Genomic DNA, 15,899 nt, shown 5'->3' on the forward strand with positions numbered 1-15,899 from the left:
TTTTCTTATCATCCTTACCTGTACAACTATCTCTAGCGTATCCAGAATAATCAGATTGGCTTCCGTTGCAAGATTTCCATCGATAAGTGCCTCATGTTCTATCTCTGCCCTTGACCTAATCAGAGAAAAGAAAGCAATAAAATTATTTTCTGTTTAAGAAGTAGACCTACGTATTTTCCACTTAAAAATATTTTCTCATTAGCAGGGAACTCCCAGTTACAATTCGTATATTTATTACTGGACAACACTACAAGGATATCTCAATGTATCCATTAAGAGGACAGGAAGAAAGACTTGGTTTTTTACATATACAAACTTACACAGGATTTACGTTCATCATGCTAGGAGAGATCACACTACTTTCTGACACTTCGTTACTCTCCCAGGAACACAACAACAGCTTAGAATCAAAGTCCAACTCAAAACTGGTTTAGTAGCATCGTTAGGCATGCAACAGCACAACCAGGAACAGAACATATGGCTTTATGTTATAGGCTATGGACACAAGGTGGTGCTACACGAGCTAGTATATCTGCACTGTTGATCGTGGCAGCTAGACTGGCTGTAGCACAGAGCGCATACTGTGAGGGTGCAATTTTTGTCCGTTCGAGCTACATTACATCACAGTTCTTGAAGACTATCTTCCTCTCCGAGAGAAATGACAAGATTTTGCTGTTATATGCCAGGCACTCACTTTCCTGGAAAGTCTTACAAGGTTCATACACCCACTCACACCGGTGGCCCCAGGAATTCAGCAGCAACCACCTAATTTCAGTGGCACGAGCTGCATTTGGCAAAGATCCAGCAGTATATTTGAAGAGCCCAACTATGGCCTGCCCTGCCACAGGTGCCATCTCTGACAGGCTCATGCCAGGCCAAATCGCAGTAGGAGTGTGACCCACGGGAACTGACAAAATCCAAGCAAAATACACAACAAAGCGGACAGGAGTTGACTCGGCTCTTGGACCTGTATTGCAGCAACCCTTCCCGGCCACACTCGGCTTCCTCTGGGAGCTGGGTCATACACTCATTATCTACTCTTCAGGCTCCAGAATATGAAGGCTTGGGGCCTGGCCCTATATAAAATAATACCATCTGCATAAAATAATACCACCTGCAATTAGCTGTGTACAATTCTCAGTGTGAAAAGTCTTGCTTATTAGGTTTCAAAGGGCCAGACTCTACCTACGCACGCAGGACACACTTGCAGTGCCATAGGAGTGGAGTGCGATGGACCCAGGTGACAGTGAGCAAGTATGGGTTAAAAAGTAGGTTTGTAGAGTTATCTAAGCAGATTATTTTGTGGGGTGAGATACCATCCTTTGATCAGCAAGGCATTCCACAGCTGTTTAACATGTATGTGAGGTCCTTCTGGGAAGGAGAGGGCTCAGATCCAGTGCCGGTAGTGAACCAATGAGTTCTTCAGGCCAAATTTTAATCTGGTGTAACTCCGTCCACAGCTCTGGAGTTGTGCCATGGTGAAATTTATATCTACATCACTTCGTTAGCAAGTTGAAACACAGTGGTCATTTGGCTGTCCCAATGCCTCAACAGGACTGGAGTCTTGGACAAAAAGCCACTATTTGACATAACGGGAGATTACATTCTTGTGTCGGACAACGCAATTAGAAGCTGTGAAGATATACTTTCTACTTCAGGAAGCATCAATGTCTTCAAGGGTAAAATTTGGCCTGATCTCCATCTGGGCTCTGAGGACCCCATTCCTGAGTTTCTTCAGAGATTCACTCGGGCTGAGATTGCTTTCCTAGGATTAGGAACAATTCTTTTGCCAGGAGGATGGAGACTGCAGGTTGCAATTTGAGGAAACAGAAAACGTGCACAGCAAAGCTCAAACACCACTCCTGAGCCCTCCAGATTAAACCACACCAAGAGAGAGAATTTTAAAGGAAATGGGTGTAATAAGCAAAAAGAGCTCATTCCAATCAGTTGCACACACACACTGAAAACTTCTGCCAAGCATCACAAACAACGCTGTGATGATTGAGTCTGCAGATGTACAAAATGGTAATTTATAAGAACTGCACACCAATGCTACAGTACCTGGCTGGTTTGTGGCTTCTAAAAGCACAGCACATGTGGAAAAACAATCAAAGTGATGGATTAGGACAGGAAAGGAAAGCGAGCTTTGACAACTCCAGAATGCTCTTATGGAATAAAGGAAATATGACATGAGATATATATGCTATCTGTGAAAACTATTAATGGATCTTCTCTCTAAATTACAGCTTACTACAGGGTTTTAAGAAGGTAATGGATTGTATCAGTCTCTTTAAATCTCATTTTAAAATCTAAGAAACCAAGGGACAGTGGAAAAGCAAAGAGTTAGACAGGGCAGTGTTGGACTAAAAGCTATTTGCACACTGCCAGCCCTGTCCCAACTGAAGGCCCAAACCTGCTCACACGAGAGCTAAGTGGACTGCTGCCATTGACCTACGGGGAGAGAGACCCTGCGTTCTCACAGGCACTGTCACATTGTTAACGTAGAAGGATAAGGCAGAGTTACTTGTCAAGCTTTTCTGTGTTTTGACGCCAGTGAGTCATATCCTTTCTCCATCTCAAATTCTCTTGACTTCCAAACGCGCTCCCAGAAGGACTTCTCTCTGCAGGATAATATCAAAACAATAGCAGTCATCTAATGCTAATTTTTTTGCATGGGTAGCAAGTCTAGATTTGTTCACAAGTGATAGGTGACAGCAAACTATGGCTTCTTAGGGCCCAAGGCTGTGGCACTTACCCAAGATGTTTACATGGCCCCTAATTCTGTCACTGCTGAGTGGCATAAGAGGCAACTTCACGTGCAGCGGTTTTGTACGCAAGAGAGCAATGAGCAACGCAGACCACTTTGTGCGCTGCTGCACACCAGCTCACTATAGAGCTAACGGAGACAGGCAGCTGAGATACTCAAATGAGGGAGGTAGCTATCAGGGCTGGTAAAAGAAGCACCTTCCTTGGACTACATAAGGAGCCTGGGTGCGGCAATCCTCAGCAGTCTGATATTGCTGTCCTCAACTGGCACACAGTAATGTTCTCAGGGTGGTGCCGAGACCCTCTTTCCTACCTCACAGTCTTTTATGTCTTTATTCTCACTGCTGGGAGGGCAGGGGAATTTCAAGTAATAAAGGCAATCAGGCCAGATTAAGAAAAAAAATACAAAGGTCCCCATCTCTCTGAAGTGATTAATTAATCATGGCTCTGAAATATTTATTCAACTTAGCCTACAACGACTGGCTCACACGTACCAGGACGCCTGTGGCAGAGTAGGAGACAAAACCACAGTTCTGATTCTTGTCCTAACCCCCGGGCCATCCTTCCTCCCAAACAACATAAACAGCAAAAATCATCAGAAGGTGCTTGTTACCCCAACTACTGGCTATTTCAAGCCTCGTTAAGTTAGCAGAAATATCCAGGCATTTTCAGAGCTATCAAAACAAGATCAGGCAGTTTGTTTTCCACCCTGATCCTTGCACAGGACATACTAGAAGGTGGCTCTGAAAGATGCTACATTGGAAGAAGTTCAGGCAAGAACACCCCATAAGTGAGATGTGATCACACGTACACAAAAGCAATCGAGTAACAAATAAACTGCCTGTAGATGGAACCTAGGAAAAGTGTAGAGATTTTGCAGACCCAGTGAAGCATGCTGCAAACTGCAAACAGCTTTTTCGAGGGGCCTCTTTGTGTGAAGATCTTGATGGGTAGTATCCCACACCACAGATGGGTGCAAGTAATTGTTGGGGATGGGAGTAGCAGTTTTTGGAAAAAGGGGACAGCACCGAAGACTTCGTTACTTACCTAGCTGTCCTCTGCTTCTTCGGACCATTTCCTGCCTTGCCCCTATGCTTCCCAAAATAGCTTCTTCAAGTTTGGCTCTCATGTCTTTCGACTTCTTGAATGTCAGACTGTTCATTCTTTCAAATACTTTCTTGCCCTGCAAGTTTCAAATGAGACCATGAGGGAAGATTCTTTCAATGTGGGATAGTTTCTAAGCATTAACAACTCAAAATATCTTTCCTGTCTAAAGACCTACAGCAAGAAAGGAATACAGGTTTAGCTGCTAGCTAGATAATCTACCCAGACTCCAGCATTGCTACAGAAAACTCTCTTCTTGTTGATAGTAAGCAAAATGACCAAGAGCTATCCCCTTTCCCTGCAGCAGTTCCCAGATGAGTGGCAAGTAGCACAAACTGCTTAAGTAGTGAAACAAGGCACAGACACTTGCATGGCTGAAAAGTAAACATGGAAAAGGGCTAGAGGTTGCACAAAGACGTGCTTAGCCTTGGGATTCTGAATGCAGGAAATACTTAGGAGAGAGCAGGAAATGCCTTTCTGCAGTCATGTAAAGGATGGGACTGTAAAGTTTCTCGGCAAGCCCTAGAAGGAACTTGAGGAGGTTTAAAAAACATAGCAGTACCTTGTATTCAAAGCAGGATACGCAAAGATAAAGCAAATCCAGCAGGCGATTGAGCTGCAACACTGACAGGTCTGTGAACCATTTCTGCAAGACACTTTCATCCGCGTTCTTGAGCACCCACAAGAGACAGATCAGAAGGCTGCGGCTGGATTCTGTTGAGAAGGTGGAGTGCTGCCTGCCACTCTAAAATACACAGGTCAAGACATTGGCCACACTGTATTTCACATCCAAACACTTCAATCATCACTAAAAGGATCTGCACCAGCTACCACCCCAGCCTAAATAATTACCAAATAGGAACAGAAGGTGAATAGACATTTTTTACTAACAACCAGGAGATACACACTTCTCTTTCTCAACCCAACAGCTCAGTGGAGCCCACAGAGAGTGAAGCCACAAGAGTGAAGCAGCAGTTTGAACAAAAATAATCACATTATACGAATGAGTTTCTGTTCAGGCAGCAAATACCCACTTCCCTCAAGATGCCTTTAATAACCTCCAGCAGGTTAACAGTTAAGCAGAGGGGCTCCATTCATTATCTCGTGTATGTATCAGTGTCTCAATTTGAGTGCACAAAACCCAGCAGAATGAGGTCCTGATGCAGGAGTAAAGCGGGGAGGAGGGAGAAACAGAAGGGCCTGCCTGCTACCAGAATCAGGAGGATTGCCTCCCTGTGCAGAGAGCAGGGGAAATGGCCCATTTATGTCTTCAGCTAGGTGGGATTTAGACGTGGTAGGAATTTTTGCTTAGGGCTTAGAGCTCATAACGACCACTGCACTTCACAGAGCTTTTATCAGACTGTTTCAGAAAAAGAGAATCTTTATCAGAAAAGAGAATTCTTCCATTTTCTGAGGTTTGTTGATTTTCATCCCTGCTTGGCATTTTCTTATACCCTCTCTGAGACAGGCACAACAACATGCAAATGTGATTTGCTTCTCCTTGTCTTTCACCCTCTGCCTCCCTGTGTAACACCCAGCTGCAAACTGAATGAGTCCCTACCACTCACTGATCAGCCCCACAGGACCTGCATGCGTAAATATTTGCTTGTTGACACAGATTGAGGGTCAAGAAATAGGGAGAGATGGCTTTGTACCGATGAGGTGAGTAGAAAACTGCTGGGCCGGGTAAGCTGAGGGACCGATGTTCCTGCGATGGCCATGGCAACTGTCTGGCTTATCATGCTTCCACCCTCGCTTTCGTAATCATCAACAGCGACGCAGCTTGGCCTCCCTCGCTGATTGTGACTCTCTGCCGAGAAACACGTGCATCTAGTCAATCCCCAAATTCAAAGTTTCTCTCCCCAGCCTCCCTCCACAATGCTAGTTTCACTGAACTGTCTGGGAACGCGAACTGAAAATCATCACACTCATGGGGTCCTGCAAGTAAACAGGACTATTATCTGAGGTCACGCAAAGCAAAGAAAACAACAATTTTCAAATGCAACCTACACAACCTCAGTATCTAGAACCCTTCTGAAAACAGACCTTTTGTCCCTTTGAATACTTCACTCCAAATCCTTACTTGCAGCTTTATTGTGTCCTTAAACTCAAAGGATGTAGAAGACAACTCCAAATTCCAAACTATTCCAGATTGGACTCCCTGCCCTGATTTGAAATAACCCACCTCTGCTGCTCTTCAGGACACTTTGCAAAGCACCCCTGAAATGAACTGCTGACAGAGCACATACTAAGGGGAAGAGGAGGAACTCTGCTTATCCTTTGGAGTTGTTATGAGAATTGTACAGTATGTGGGGTGACTTTTTAAGCAGGTCAGAGATGTAGAGGGAGGCTGGTTACACATATACAGTAGCCAGCCAGATGTAAACTAAAATGCATTGCTAGTTTTTCGCTTCACGCAAACAAGTGGGCAAATGCAGTTTTTCAGTGTTAACAGTCATTGAAGACACATTTTGCAAGCGCAGTTTAGGAAATGGATGTGAAAACATGTGAAAATTCAGAAATAGAAACAATCTCGTCCAACAGTAAAGGGTTTTGTAGTTCAATTTTAGAACCCAAACACTCAAGTCTTGTGAGCCGATGAACATATATTCAAACCACAGAATATAAAATACCTGTGAAGTCATAAAGCTGAGGCACGGTTTCCATGATCACGCCAATCAGAGGTAGATACAGCATTGCCACCCGGGCCTTTACCTGTGGGTCAGCGTACCGCGGATCTGAGTCGTGACTGGACAGTAAATTGTGTACCATATTGATGACCTTCTTATGCAATCCAAATAAACTGTTAAAAGAGAGTTGGGTCATGTAGATTAGTTAATATCTTCAAAGCAAACTATACTTTGTAACTAAGGGGCTTCAAAAAAGAAAAAAATCCTGGTTTTTATTTTTAACCTCACATAAACTGCCATTACGTGTATTTTTTGATCTCCCATGTATTTTACAAATGGCTGGCTTTTCACTATGCCATATAAAATGTACAAAAACATCTTGCAGAGGTGCACACCCAATATAATGTGAACACTCTCATATTTTCCGTACAAAAACAAAGCCCCAACTACTGCTATGCTGAAGTATCGAGTCTACTAAAGACTGTTAGGAGAACTTAGGGAATATGGAAAACAGGGAGAGAAACTTGAGAGGACAGCGGGTTTAGTGAAACTATTCGTTGTGTTCTTTTTTTTTTTCTATTTAACACCATTTACAAAGAGAAAAGCCCTCCTAAGACAGAACATTGCTTTTATCAGGTGATCAGGAAGTTTCTGCTTCAGTTCCCCAACCCCCCCATGCAATTATTCAACCAAAACAGTAGACTACAGATCCATAATTCTGAACAAAAAGTGTCAAAGAAATGGAGGGGTAGAAGGAAAAACAGCAAAAAATGGCCTTCCTCATTATTAAGATGCAAACAATGGCAGGGCCCAAGCACCTTCCCCTTTTGCAGGGCACCCTGCGTGAGCCTACTCGGTGCTCATGCCTTGAAAACACAAACTCCCCTGAATCTCTCAAGAACTCGCTCTGCTCCTTTCAATTCCCTCAGCCACCACACAGAGGCAAAACTCTCTCAGAGCAAATAGCAGGTATCTCTGCAGCTATTTGCTTCTGTAGGCAAACCAGGCCAAGAAGACAACTTTACCCCATGCATGAAGCAGCCAAGGAAGCTCATACATTATGCATTAGCAAAACATAAGCTTCAGTGTTCAGACCTGAGGTATTATAACAAGTGCTGAATTTCAGGCAGTATCCACTTTACCTGAAAAGTAGAGTTGAGTTCTGGTTAAAAAAGACGAGAGGCTTTGATTGGATTGTTGGGGGTTTAAAATGATTAAAAAAACACCAGTACAGGTTAGGAGGACATTAGCTAGTTGTAGCGACACGTCTTTCCTGTGTTTTTTAATCAAGCCGTAATGAGATCCTACAATTGCTTGTTTGTGTAATTAGTGAGACCCTTAACAACTAGGAAGGAAATGCTTATTTAAGTGACTGGTTCCTTCAGATTAAGGTTAATGAAGAGTCTTTGTATTATTTTGAAGGAGTGGCACCTAAGTTGTGTTTCTAACAGTTCAAGGGAAACTATCCTGCAGGCCATAGAACTGCATATAGGGAAAACACATCCAAACAAAGCAGCGTAATTCAAACCTAGGGCTACATGGATTTCTTTTTCACTTTTCCAGAACAGAGCAGGTACTGTGTTGGATCGATCCATAGCGAAGAGGAGGAAAATATGGCCCACTAATCTTTCTGGCTGATAATGCAATGAATTATCTTGCCGCCCTCCAACCGTCCCCTCTGTTATCTCAGCCCTGGCCTGAATTTGTGTCAACACCGCACACTTTTGGGAAACTGACTTTTGTCACTGAATACTGAGGACCAAATTCCGATTTTCTCACTTCTGTCCTGTAACATCAGTCAATATGGGCAACATGGGTGCTATAAAACGAGCAATATGAGTTCATAACCAAAGCCCCACAGCATTGTTTGCAGAGACAATCTGTTCGGGGCCTAGCTGCTTGGACTCACTCTCTGTAACTGTCACATTCAGCTGGCTTCCTTCATCCGCATGTTATATTGTCTTTTAGACTGCAAGTGGTCTGGCGGAGGACTGTAATGTACCGTGTTACTGTACAGCACCTAGCACAGAGGGATCTATCTAACACACCACCTTCAGGCACCGGGGTACTGCAGCCTTTTCTGTCCAACTCAATCCAAAGAGTTCTTATAAAATGGGTGAGGTAAAATTTAACATATTTTGCTAATGGAGCAAAAAGAGCAAGGACAGAACACATTTAAAGCTCTGTATCACCTGTCAAGACCTAAAGCAAAGCTCTAACACAATAAGCAACTAGATGGACATCCCTCTCCACTCCTGCTGCAGGATAATGCAACTGGGAACAATTCTGAGCTTTTTCCAATGGTGACCAAAACATTTTAATGGCAGGCATGTCTAAACCCTCGACTAATAAATAACCTGCTGATGATACTAGATGACTGTTAAAAGTCTTCACAGGCAAGGGAAGAGCAGACCTGAACAGACTGGTTTACTTTATACAGTGGATCTACCAGGGCAAATGCAGAAGGTTGAAGCCTGAGAACAGCTAATAAGCTGCAAACTACAAGTCATTCTCGAAAACAATAAAAAACAAATGCGTTACTGGTATACATCTCCACCAAAATTCAGGACCTTTAGATCAAAACGCATCTCCAGAGCTGAACTGGTATTAGGGGGCTTTTTCTGTCTAGACAAGGTTTCAGAGAGGAGCCGTCTCCCCAGTGGACACCAGCAAGACCATGCTGATAGCTCCTTTGTGCAGCTGGGCAGAGATTACCATCCTGGTTCAAGCTGAAATGCTGAGAATAGCAAGGTGAGAGAGCTCAAGAGGCAGGTAGGTGAGAACAGAAAGTTTGTGAAGAACAAGGGCAAATATGGTCAGAGACAGGACCTGATTTCTAACCAGTGAGCAGGACGTTCCTATGCTACGAAAAGGATTTCTGCAGACAGTGTATATGGGTAAAGATTTGCTGCTTTTTCCATTTCAGGCCAAACAAATGGGACTGCAGTGTGTTATGTACATATACAGGAAAATATTCTAATTTATGGCATCACTTTCTTCTCCAACAGGAAAGAGAATGAATGTTTAACTCCTGAGACCTCTTGGTAAAGGGGCAGAATTAACCATGAATCATCAACATTTGTCGACTCGGCTGATATTTCTGAGTCCACCTTGAGAAAAATGCCTGCGAGAGAACTTAGGACTGTGGAAGCAATCAATAATTTCCATTGAAACCCATTTTAAAGAGGCAAGGCAGAATACAGCCCTAAATAACAAAAGTAACAGACTGGATGTCAGGACTACAGGCTACACTCCTACTTCAGAAAATTATTTGCTGCACAAGCCAGGCAAGTCACCAACAAACTCTGCATGCTTGACTCTATTTGTCTATTTATGTAACCCGCAGGGGCCTCATCAATGCATAATTTATGTTTAAAAAGAGCTGGGAGGACCACAGGCAAAATACATTATAACGTTTAAAACCACCAGCAACAGAGACTTCCTAAATGTTGAAAATTATTTTCTTGTTACAATTGAGAAAAGCTGTTTTCCTCTTAGAGCTCCAGCAGTGCCCCTGTGGCAGCTGGGGGCTCCAGCAGGAACCTCTTTCCCTTCTTCTCAGCTGGAAAAATGTGATTGAAATCATGTTTACAGAGTCAGGGCTAAGAAAGTAAGAAGTATGAGGGGTAGGGAGAAAGAAGAGGATTCTTAAAGAACTGGTTTCTTATCTTCTCAGCTCACAAATTTAAATTAGTTCTGGCCATGCCAGAACTTGCTTTGCATCCACCATTTGCTTGGAATTACAGAAAACTCTTGGGAAAAAAAATTGTAAAGATTTACCCTTCTGCATCAGGATCTAAAATGACAGCCAGTTCTGTTAACACAAGCCCGGCCAAGTAATGCTGTTGGCGGAAAGGCACAGACAATTCAAACATATTTGCAATCTTCTGGTCTTGGACATTTGTGGAGAACCCAGAACTCTGTGAAAAAATCAAGTTTCAGAAGTTGCATAATGAGGCTCCTTGGAACACAGAGTCAAAGCTTATGAAATACACTAGAAACAGTTCTCAGAATTAAAGACAATCTCACATGAACTACCTTCTCCCTTTTTTGTTTGGATCTAGGCACATCTACTTACATTACATCCAAGCTCACTAACTCTTCTATTAATTCTGTTTGTTGTTATTGCCTTCCCACGCACAGGGCAGGCCTTAGAGAAGTTAAGCCAAATAACCTTTAAAAGAGGATTAGTTAAACTTTTAACTCAAGTGTGGATGCTCTTATTCAGGCTAAAGAAGGCTTTAATTTGATTTAGTTTATGTAATTTTGCAACTAATTAATCCACTTGAATGACACACTTGCTAAATGAAATTACTTTTTCTGAGCAGGCTAGGACTAAGCTACAGTGTGCTAGAAAGATCCTTGTTTTGTAAGAAAAGGGTAACACTGGACAAAGCGTTTTCTTTAATGGCTCACTTATGTTCATGCGTTTGTCCAATATAGGAGGGGACAAGGTCCCTAAGGACAGTGTGTGGTCACTATGAGGACAGGGATATGGGCATTCTTTTTTCAATAATAAAAGATCAAAAGAAGTCAAAACCTATGTGGCAGGAAAAACTAATTTCTAAATAAACACTTCCAAAAAATATTAGCAAGCAGAGACTGAAAATACAGGTGATACAACTGCCTCGTATGATTTAAGTCTCAGAACAAAGCTCAGCTTGCATTTCCACAAAGGATCCTTGTCACAGCGTACCTGAGAAGTTGCTGAAGACACAGATGGTGATGGAGATGCAGGTGGCGTGAGCAAGCTGCAGGGTAAATTCAAGGTGACGTAGTGTTCGTGGCTGCAAATGATGCGAAGGAAGTCCAGCCTCAAAGATGCCAGGTTACTTGGATTTGTTAAGGAATACAGCTTTGAAGACACCTGGCAAGTTTAGCCCATAAAATTGCAGTTAGCACCAGAAGAGAGTATAAATGCAGCATGAGCCCCCCTCTCCCACCACTGCTCCCCAAAAACACTTCCAAAGCAAGAACTGAAGAGCTTGTTATCATTAAATGGTCACATCCACATCACTTTGTGCTACAGATTAAACTTCTGATGTGCAGGAGCCACATACATCCCAGACGACAGCATATATATATCAATACAAGATGTATAAAACAGCCATATTTATATAAGCAAATGAAGAACTATGTACGTCACATATGATATCCACATCCTCTTGATTTCAGTAGGGAGTTGTGAGAAGCGGGACCACACAGTGTGATGCATTAACAGGTCAAAGATGCAGGTTGGCTAATATACAGTAGGCCACAAAGCTTAAATGCTACTGCTGTTCTTGCCCCTTATATAAAATGTTTTAGACTCTGCCGCAAAAACGAGTCTAAGCCTAAGCTCCTGATACCTCATGATCTCCTTTGTACTCAGTGTCAGCACGGATGTTTGTAGTCAAATGAAACTTTGTGGTTCGAGGTGATTTCCCTGCCACAACATTGCAAATAAACTTCCCAATGCATAACGTAGGAACCCTCCTTATGGGGGCGGAGACCTTGCATCCTCAGAAGGATGGAAGGGGAGCTTGGTGATCAATACGATCATACAGGGTCATTGTGTCCTTGAGAGACCCGCTGACAAACCATGATAGTCTGAGCTCCCTCACAAAACCTCCTAATTTTTGATTCAATTACTCTGAACGTGGTGAGCAGAGGGAATAATTCTTCCTTCCTGCTGCATGTCCATTCACTCAAGGGAGTTACTCCTAATTCACATTTAAGAGTGTAATCAGAGAGGTGTAAACTCTAAATCGCCACTGAGAATGCCTTGCTTGCTCTAAAAAGACCTGAATAGCAGAATTCTGTGTCCATACTTTACTGTCTGTCCAAAGAAAGTTAGAGTAATAGGCTATGCTACAGTTCACAGTTAAGTCATAATATTTATCTGCATTCACCTGTTTGTAGCAGGTCTTAATAAGAGCAAAAACAAATCCTCTGTCCATGATAGACAGCAGGTCATTGAGGAAAAATGCAAGACTGGTGTTGAGCCTTTCGACCATTTCTGTATCCTAAAGACAAAGAAGAGAAAAATGGGAAAGAAAATGAAGAAGAGTATACTGTATGTTTTCAAACAATTCCTGGTCTAGGCACCAGCAAACAACATGCAGGAGGTCTGGTGCCTGAGCTCTGACTGGGGTGCAGTTTAATTGTTTGCCGTTACCTTCTGAAACCGAGAGACTATATCACCGGCAATTGTGCTGACCAAAGCAGTTACATCATCCATGAAACGCTCAGGAAAACGATTCTTTCTTGGCGCATCCAGTTTGTCAGCAAAATACAAATGATGCACCATGCTCTTCACCTACAGGAATATAAATTACAATAAAGCCACTTGCAGTTGTTGCTGTTTGTGTTTTAAACTATGAACTGTAAGACAATAAGCAAGGTGTTTCCAGTTTGCTCACCATCAGCTCGAAGAAGAACCAGGCCTGCTGTAGGGCTGCCTCCCGCACGCTCCCGCTGCACACAACCCACTGTAAGGCCAGCTCTTCATGGAAAAGCTACACAGATTCAAATCCAGAGTTAGCCCGAGCCTCAAGATCAGCTCACAAAACAGTCCGCATGAGAAATGGTAGCACGGTCCATGGAAAGTATGGCAAACAACGAGGTTAAGCAAAATAAATAACTGGGAACATGACAGCAGTGGTGGCATCCCTTAAAGAAATCCCCGACTAACAATGAAGGATGATGTTATGATGTGTGATGTGAGAAACGTTTCACAGCATCTTGCTCCAAAATTGAATTTCAAGTGTCAAAAGAATTTTCCACCCACCCAAAAAAAAAAAAAAAAGTTTGGTGCTCAAATTAGTTTAGTTTAAAAGTCTACCTTTCTGCCTGGTCTGATTTTCGCAGGAAAAAGGAGTAAAAAGTGGACATATAAAGCGATTTGTACAAAGATGTATATTTACTGTGAGAAAGGACTTAAAACAGTAAGAAAGAAACGTGGGGCTAAGAAACAGTTTTTTGATTTCTTTTCTCGGGAGGACCAACCCACAGACTGGCCATTGTCAGTGATCACATTTTCATTATACAAAAAGTCAGGCATTTTGTCTTTCTGACATTGTTTAGTAGGATCTCATCTCCTCTAAGGGAGTGCACTTTCAAAGTAACTCCCATTCGCTTTCTGGAGTCACTTTGGATTAACACCTACATAACTGAGTTCAGCACACATCCGTAATGCTAGCCATCTAACACATTATAATTTTGCACACAAGAATGTACCATTTACATGTCTAGACAGTGCTATCCATATTTTTTGAAAGCCAGTAATAAACTGGCTCCAAACACTATGGACATTAAATCAGACAAGCTACTCCTGATCATTTTATTCTTCCCAATTCAACTCTGTCGGAATACTTCATATTCACTACAGCCTGGATATTCAGAGGTGCTAAGCAACAGCAGTTCCTAATGACCTCAGAAAAAACCAGGCTATAAATAAAAGAATAGATTGCATCATGTTTTCAGAATGACTTGACCTCCCTGCCCCACAATATCAATTGTCTTCACTGAAATCTACCTTTTTAGTTGGTAATCGTCCTGTTAATGTTTGTAAGAAACTTGACGTCTCAGTGTGCGAAGACATACGATTACAACTTCGATCCGTAGCCTACGGAGTGGAGATGAATGAATGATGACAGGACATTAAAGTTTGCTGTGGATGGGTTTTGCAGCTCAAGGACAATGTACGTTTACAAAAATACTGTTCCAACTGTAGGCTTTTACTGTCTTTACACCTTTTTATGCATTCTCAAACTCTTACTCATTTACAGATTTGGTTTAAACAAAATGACAGTACTTTTTATTGTTTTAAGACATACAGGCTACTTAAATAACTGCATGTTCTTATGCACAAAGACACTTAATGCTGCAAAGCATGAAACTTTTTCATCATTGTATTTTATCAACATGCATACATCAAGGAGGTAATACTGGTAATTTCAGTCCATACCTCTCAATCTACCAGAGACCAAGCACGTGGGGATGTACCCCACAGCGACAACTGCTGCTGGTACAGGGAATGAGAAAATTACTGAAGTTCTGTTTCTGAGGGAAATAATTTGCCAGGAGTGCAAGTGAACTCAGACTAAGTATTTCCAGAAGACTGATAAACTTGAAAGGAGGTACAGTTGAGAGGTACGTTCAAGGCAACCATGCAGTGGAAAGCAGCAGGCAAGAGGGGCTAAATAAATTAACTCTTTCTGACTGAAGCTGTTATAAAGTTTTCATACTTTGCAACACAGAACAGATACAATTGGCCCTCGTAAGTCACTGGCTCCAGCACTCAAATTTACATGTTTTAAGAGAGAATTTTACATGTAGTAATCAATTTTGGTTTAACAATATTCCACTCAAACAGTCATGAAGGATTACTTGACGATGAATACTAAATGCTTGATGAAAATGGCAAAATGGTTCACAACATCAAAAGAAATGGCAAACATGGACAAAACTATGAAGCTGTGATTAATGTTCCCACTTAGAAATGTGCTCCACCTGAAGCTGAAACTAGTGTTAGAGAGAGAGAGAAGAAAAGAAAAGCAGTCACAGCATTTACATTTCACAGACCAGCAACCACTGAAATGAAAGAAGGGGACACATTCACGCATTTTGAGGTTTTTCATGCAGTGTGGTAAGGTGGTGGGGGAGAAGATGCTAATTTAGAAAATAAAACTCACAAAGTTTTCAAGGAATAAATAAATAATTAAAAAAACTGAAACCACCAAAATTGGAGTATACACTGAAAGGAAGATATTCTACAGGGAAACATCAGGGAAAACAAAGCCAGAAAAACCTCTACCGAAGACACCACCTGTGTTGACTCTGCACTTGGGCTGGGGTTGGATCCCCATGGGGCTGCTTTTGGACCACCAGTGTTTACCCAGGAATTGGAGCGGTCTAAACCCTGGGCATGTAATAGAAAGCAGTTGGGAAAGGAAAGAAATATTACACGTTGCATGCCATACAGTAGTCAAAGTTTAGTCCTTAAAAGCAATAAAACCGGGTACGCTGCAAACACATCATCAGTTAGCACTGTTAAAGCAGCCTGAATTCCCAGGTGTCTGTTGAGACATTTTAGTCCAGGGATTATTTTATATTTCATCACACACATACACCACATTAATACTGTCAACAGCTCTGGTCCAGCCTGTCCTACCTGTAATGCTGGACATTCAAAAACTATCCTCCTCCTGAAAAATCCCACTCTTACTTTGATCAGTTTAAACCCATTCACTTCAGTTGATGGAGCCAGCCTAGATTTACAGTGTGACAGAGGAAAATTGGTGCACAGATGTGAAAACCACAAAGGATGCTCTCTGAGGTCTCCAGCAGTTTCAGGGTAGACTGCTTGTTAGCCCACAGTTTATAAGCTCTACAGCTCTTATGGAAATGCTGAGAAAT

The 15,899-nt window shown here is 42.3% G+C and overlaps 1 protein-coding gene across 1 annotated transcript in view; it reads right to left on the reverse strand.

Annotated features, from left to right (window-relative positions):
* Nucleotides 1–15,899, reverse strand: part of DOCK7 (dedicator of cytokinesis 7) — a 108,052-nt gene that overhangs the window by 21,625 nt on the left and 70,528 nt on the right. The window contains exons 23-36 of the mRNA XM_050901073.1: nt 15,310–15,402; nt 14,017–14,106; nt 12,902–12,997; nt 12,658–12,798; nt 12,392–12,505; nt 11,197–11,367; nt 10,281–10,420; nt 6,504–6,673; nt 5,526–5,680; nt 4,433–4,615; nt 3,814–3,949; nt 2,525–2,621; nt 2,062–2,079; nt 19–115 (exon numbers count right to left, since the gene is read on the reverse strand). Of these exons, the coding sequence (XP_050757030.1) occupies nt 19–115; nt 2,062–2,079; nt 2,525–2,621; nt 3,814–3,949; nt 4,433–4,615; nt 5,526–5,680; nt 6,504–6,673; nt 10,281–10,420; nt 11,197–11,367; nt 12,392–12,505; nt 12,658–12,798; nt 12,902–12,997; nt 14,017–14,106; nt 15,310–15,402 (1,701 nt within the window). The remainder of the gene's footprint in view (nt 1–18; nt 116–2,061; nt 2,080–2,524; nt 2,622–3,813; nt 3,950–4,432; nt 4,616–5,525; nt 5,681–6,503; nt 6,674–10,280; nt 10,421–11,196; nt 11,368–12,391; nt 12,506–12,657; nt 12,799–12,901; nt 12,998–14,016; nt 14,107–15,309; nt 15,403–15,899) is intronic.

Source organism: Gymnogyps californianus, chromosome 8, assembly GCF_018139145.2.
Source record: "Gymnogyps californianus isolate 813 chromosome 8, ASM1813914v2, whole genome shotgun sequence".
Taxonomy (NCBI): domain Eukaryota; kingdom Metazoa; phylum Chordata; class Aves; order Accipitriformes; family Cathartidae; genus Gymnogyps; species Gymnogyps californianus.